This window comes from Tupaia chinensis, unplaced genomic scaffold (genome assembly GCF_000334495.1).
Source record: "Tupaia chinensis unplaced genomic scaffold, TupChi_1.0 Scaffold000037_22, whole genome shotgun sequence".
In the NCBI taxonomy this organism is placed as follows: domain Eukaryota; kingdom Metazoa; phylum Chordata; class Mammalia; order Scandentia; family Tupaiidae; genus Tupaia; species Tupaia belangeri.
The window spans coordinates 1,037,698-1,042,770 of NW_006159481.1; the positions used below are offsets into that span (position 1 = coordinate 1,037,698).

Genomic DNA, 5,073 nt, shown 5'->3' on the forward strand with positions numbered 1-5,073 from the left:
GGGTTTACAGCAGGGTGTTTTCTCGCTTTCTGTCTCTATGTCTCTGTCTGGAGAAAAAAAAAAAAAAACTCCAAAAATAAAGAAAAGAGTCACAAAATACTAAATTCACTTATCAAAAGTTATTTTATGAATATTTCATCAGCTTTGGCATCATAGATCTCTGGCTTTAGTTTTCATTAATTTTTTCTTTTTGGCCATTATTTACTCATAAACTTTTTTTTTTTTTTTTTTTTTTTTTTTGGAGAGGTTTTCGCTATAGGGTGCATGTGCTTGCCAGACAGACAGACAGAAAGTGAGAAATCACCCTCCATGGGGGATGATCACACTGCAATCCCTTCTCCTCCCAGAATCTTGGGCACGCATGCACACACGCCCGGCGTGAGTTTTAAACCACCGGGTCCGGGACGCAAACCGGGACGCGGTTGACTACGTGGGAGTCCAGTGACATCGCCATTACGCTAAGTGCTGGTTCCCTACTCATAAACTTTTGTGGTCCTGCCCCTTATTCCATTTTAGTGTACTTATATGCTTCACCTATAGCAGTTTTACTTGAATTTTTTTCTGTCTTTCAACTAACATATTCATGACTTTCCAGAGCTTTTCAAACATACAGGTTGTATTTATTATAGTAAATATTCCTGCTTACTAATTTTTTATCTAAAATGAAGTAACCATTTAGGTAAAACAAAAGATCAGTAAACATGACATAAGTTAAAAATAAGAAACTGGAACCAGCAGGTGATATAGTCGTTAATGTACTGGATTCTCTCATGATCAACGACAGTCTGAGTCCTAGATCCAGGGGCTTGAAAAGTCACCCTGGGGCACATGTGTGCATGTCTGAAATCCTGATAGAATGGAGCAGGGACTGTGGCATTTTTGTCTTCCATCCTGGATAGTAATTTCTCACTGTCCCTCTGACTCTTTTCTCTCCAATGAATACATGCACTCCGTGGCAAAAACCTAAAAACTACCTACCACAAAACAAAAAAAGAAAAGGCAAAAAACAAGAAAAACAAACAACAGAAGAACAGTGAAAAAAAAAATCAAAAAAACCTTAATCTACCTGCAGCAGAGTAGACATGACAAAACAACTTCTCTCTCTTTCTCTCTCTCTCTCTCTCTCTCTGGCGAATGCATGCACCCTATGGCAAAAACCTCTTTTAAAAAAAAGAATTTACAGACATATCTCTCCAAAAGCCCAGTTCCAACGACAAAGATGCCTCCTCTTGGCCTCAGTTCACTTAAGACTGTAAGCAGGTCTCTGGGCCCACTCATACCCACAGTGCCTACTACTTTTTCCCCTTGCTCCATGCAACCAATTCTCATCCCAGGTTTGACATACCCAGGACTTTGATCTCCATGGGAGGGGCACCATTGAGTTCACTCATGCCCTGGACTTCAGTGAAGGAGACAAAGTCGCCACTCTCAAACCCATGCCGGGCCTCATCTAGGCAAGTGACAATACCAGGGTTGTCCTGGTTGGAAGAAGAATGAATTTTAGAGGCAAGTGCAGAGATCCAGCAAATAAAGAGAGGACTGCTGCTGCCCACCTTAACCCATCAGCCTAGCCTCCTTACCTTGGTGATCATAGAAACCATAGCACTGAGTGGTTGTTCCCCATTGGAATCAATGAGAATCATTTCCTCTCCAAAGTCACAAAAGAGTTGCCTGTGGTGAATTTAAACAAGATTAATAACTGAGACCCACACATAGTGGCACACCATGAAGTGCAGACCAGTGATACTTGACAAGTAAACTCAGCCCATTAGTGATAGGAATCAGATAGCATTCACATGGCCATGAGAGAAAACATGCAGAATCCAAACCCAGGTGGGTGAGTATACGATGAAGGTAATGGGAGCTTCTTTGTATGGCTTGTTAGGGGTTGGGAAAAGAGTGAAAAGGAAAAGCCAAGAACTTACCCAAACAGCCCCCGACTGTCTGCTACCACCAGCTTGATTCCATGGCTGTGACAGAATTCACCCACTTGCAGCTGGTCCTCCAAGGGAGAGTTAGTAAGTACTACCACCTGTAAAGGGCAGGGAGTTTAGCCTGAAGGCCTGGGACTTGTATGAATGAAAATAAGGGAGAACACTGAGATGGCTAAGGGAGAGATTGGAATGGGGCAAATTTGTGTATATCATCAGCATGGTTTGCTGTTTTAGCACTCTCTGACAAACATATGTGAAGTATGTCAAACACTGTGAGAGTAAGGATCTATAAAACAATAAACAAAAGAATGAATCCCAGGGCATAGCAGCAATAAGACCAAGTATGAAGACTAATTTATTTGGCAAAATTCTCATTGTGGGAGAAACTTTTGTCCCAGGTTGAACGAAGTGCATCTCATGCACTGTGCACCCAATTCTCTACCACCGTACTGCAACACACAACAAAACAACACAGTACTTGCGTTTACATTCCCACGAAAGTCTGCTACCATAGCTACGGAAGGCAATACACAATAGGAGTGACAGAGAATGGCTGCAACACATTAAGCTGCTTCCAGCACTTGTCCACTTGCTCATGTGTACTAGTGAACTAGCACTGATCTATCACCAGCTCCTAACAGCCAAGGATGCACCAGGCTACAGCCTAGAGTTGTGGACCCTGTTTTAAGAGTAACACTGAGTTCCATTTAAAGTATTGTGTTCTTCTTTAAATACATGTATATGCCTGCCACAGCCACTTACTCCAGTACTTCATAAAGTGTCTTTTCTTTCACAATCCAAGGAATTTGCCTGAATTCCCTTCCTTGTTCACCAGGATTAGTCCCTTCTTCCTACTCAGGGATATCACAGGGCAGCATGTCAACAGCGCCAGCTCCATTTTCCAGTGCAGCGACTAAATGAAGAGCCGTATGACTTCCCCATACAGACAGGCATCTAATTGCTTAGTCTGAGTTTAATACTTAAAAAACTCAGAGATTCATAGGTCAGTATTACTCCTATTTCTACTTGACATAAAGAAACACTAACACTGAGAGATTAAGTACTTCCTGTGGTCATACAGTCTGAAGGGCTCAAGTCACACATAAAGACAGTTATCTATAGAGTTCAATGTTCAAAAATACTGCACCATGATGAATGGCCACAGTCTCCCTCCAGGATCCCCCAAGGACAGATCTAAAATCAAATTACTGCCTGTATCCTCTAGCCTCCCAGCACCTGATATACAGGTTCAAAGATAATAAATAAAAGAGATTAAGACATAAAAAAAAGTATGAAAAAGATCTGTGTTCCAAGGTACCTGGAAACCACCAAGGAAGTCCTTGACAAGGGGTCCAGTGTAGATGTTGACAGGAACATAGCTGTTGAGCTCAGCAAGACGGGGCTGTGATACCTCAGCTCTGTTCTTACCAATATCCTCCTCCCGCAGATAAAACTACAAGACCATGTTAAAAAAAAAAAAAAATGAAGTGGCCAAGGCTGTGAACAATTGACACTTTGACAAGGGGTAAGAAGTGGTACCTGGGAGGAAAGATCAGCCCACTGGGTGGTGCCCTCATCATGGAGGGTGACAGCTTTGACCCCACCAAGGATGATGTTCTTGGCGATCTCCACACCTAAACCCCGCAGGCCTGATACCAGCACATTGGATGACTGGAGACGCTTCATTGCCTCATGACCCAGTACATACCTGCCAAGTTAGGGAGGTAAGGGTTTAACCCAATCAACCCTAACCTCTCAGTTCCACCTCCTCCTTCTCATCCCCACTTTGACCTCACTTACAGCTGGCGTGAGTAAAGACCTTCATCTATCTCGGTATCACTGTTGTTTTTTGACATTTCCTAGTGATAAAGAGAAAAAAATCATATTATGGGGAGACAAAAAGTAATGAGTGAAATTTGTACAAATAGGGTAACTTCCCACTGGTCATTCTACCTCATCTGCTGGTTTCCCAGGAGAAGATACTCACGTTGCTTGGTTCTGAGGGTACTTTGAACATCATGGAGCGGGCAGAAGAACAGTTAGAATCCACCTTTAAATCAGGCCCAGTCACACGCTGTTTCTTGGACAGCAGTGACCTAGACATCTGGAGGGGAAGGGAATTGTGTGAGGGGTGATACATAAGGGATTGCAATAGCCTTCCTGTCCATAGCAATTCTAAGAGGGGAGGACTTTAGGGCCCATATACCTACTCCAAGTAAGATACAGAGAACATGGTCCTAAAGGTACTTTGATGAAGCAGAGAAGAGAGGCTGAGCTCAGATAGTTGAAGATCCAAAAGTTCAGTGACCAGCGAGCATGAGACAAGGGGGTCAAGGTACTGTACTCCCACATGGCCAACCATCCAGTTATAAAACTGAACCAGTGGTCTGAAATCATGCAAGGTGTGCATGCCCAAGGTCTCAAGAGGAGAATGGAAGATAAAGAATTGCAGTGTGGTCAGTTCCCTGGAGGAATGATTTCTCACATTCCACCACTCTTTCTGTGCCTAATACATGTACCCTACAGAATAACCTAAAAAACATTAAAAAATTAATTGAGAAAATACTGACCATATTCAAACACCTAGAACTGGACTTCCTAACTGGTAATACTGAAGCCATGTTAAACCCTGCTCTTGGAAAGCAAGGCAGTGACCAGAATGAGATAAAGGGGAGGGGTGAATCTCTAATAAACGATGTTCAGATCACAACCAGGTAAGTCGGGGACTGGTGGAAGGGATAAATCCTTGATGATGAACTGTATATACAAATATTCTCTGCCGATCTCTAATTCTTTGGGAGGTTCTCAGAGAAGACTTAATGATTATCTGAAGAGAACACAGAGATCATTTGGGTAGATACGTATTCCATTAAATGTAAACCCAGGTTTCTGAATGACAACATTTAGAGTTAGGAAAAGTAGATATAGATGTTAGTTCTTGAGGTATCTCTGACTATGATGTAAGGAGAAATAGGTCTGTAAGGACAGATTCTAAGGCCTAGGAGAGTCTCTGAAGCAGGTATTAAGTTATCTGAAGAGAAATGTTTGGCCTATAGGGATTTTTGAAGATTATGGAGATGTGGGAACCAGCAGTTAGTATAATGGCTATGTTGCTGGACTCCCACGTAGGCAACCACGG

At 42.5% G+C, this 5,073-nt stretch overlaps 1 protein-coding gene across 1 annotated transcript in view; it reads right to left on the reverse strand.

Annotated features, from left to right (window-relative positions):
• The window catches only part of LOC102471324 (ubiquitin-like modifier-activating enzyme 1), a 23,723-nt gene that overhangs the window by 14,285 nt on the left and 4,365 nt on the right, over positions 1–5,073 (reverse strand). The window contains exons 2-8 of the mRNA XM_006140565.2: positions 3,922–4,038; positions 3,735–3,793; positions 3,474–3,642; positions 3,253–3,387; positions 1,926–2,032; positions 1,581–1,671; positions 1,346–1,478 (exon numbers count right to left, since the gene is read on the reverse strand). Coding sequence (XP_006140627.1) covers positions 1,346–1,478; positions 1,581–1,671; positions 1,926–2,032; positions 3,253–3,387; positions 3,474–3,642; positions 3,735–3,793; positions 3,922–4,038 — 811 coding nt within the window. The remainder of the gene's footprint in view (positions 1–1,345; positions 1,479–1,580; positions 1,672–1,925; positions 2,033–3,252; positions 3,388–3,473; positions 3,643–3,734; positions 3,794–3,921; positions 4,039–5,073) is intronic.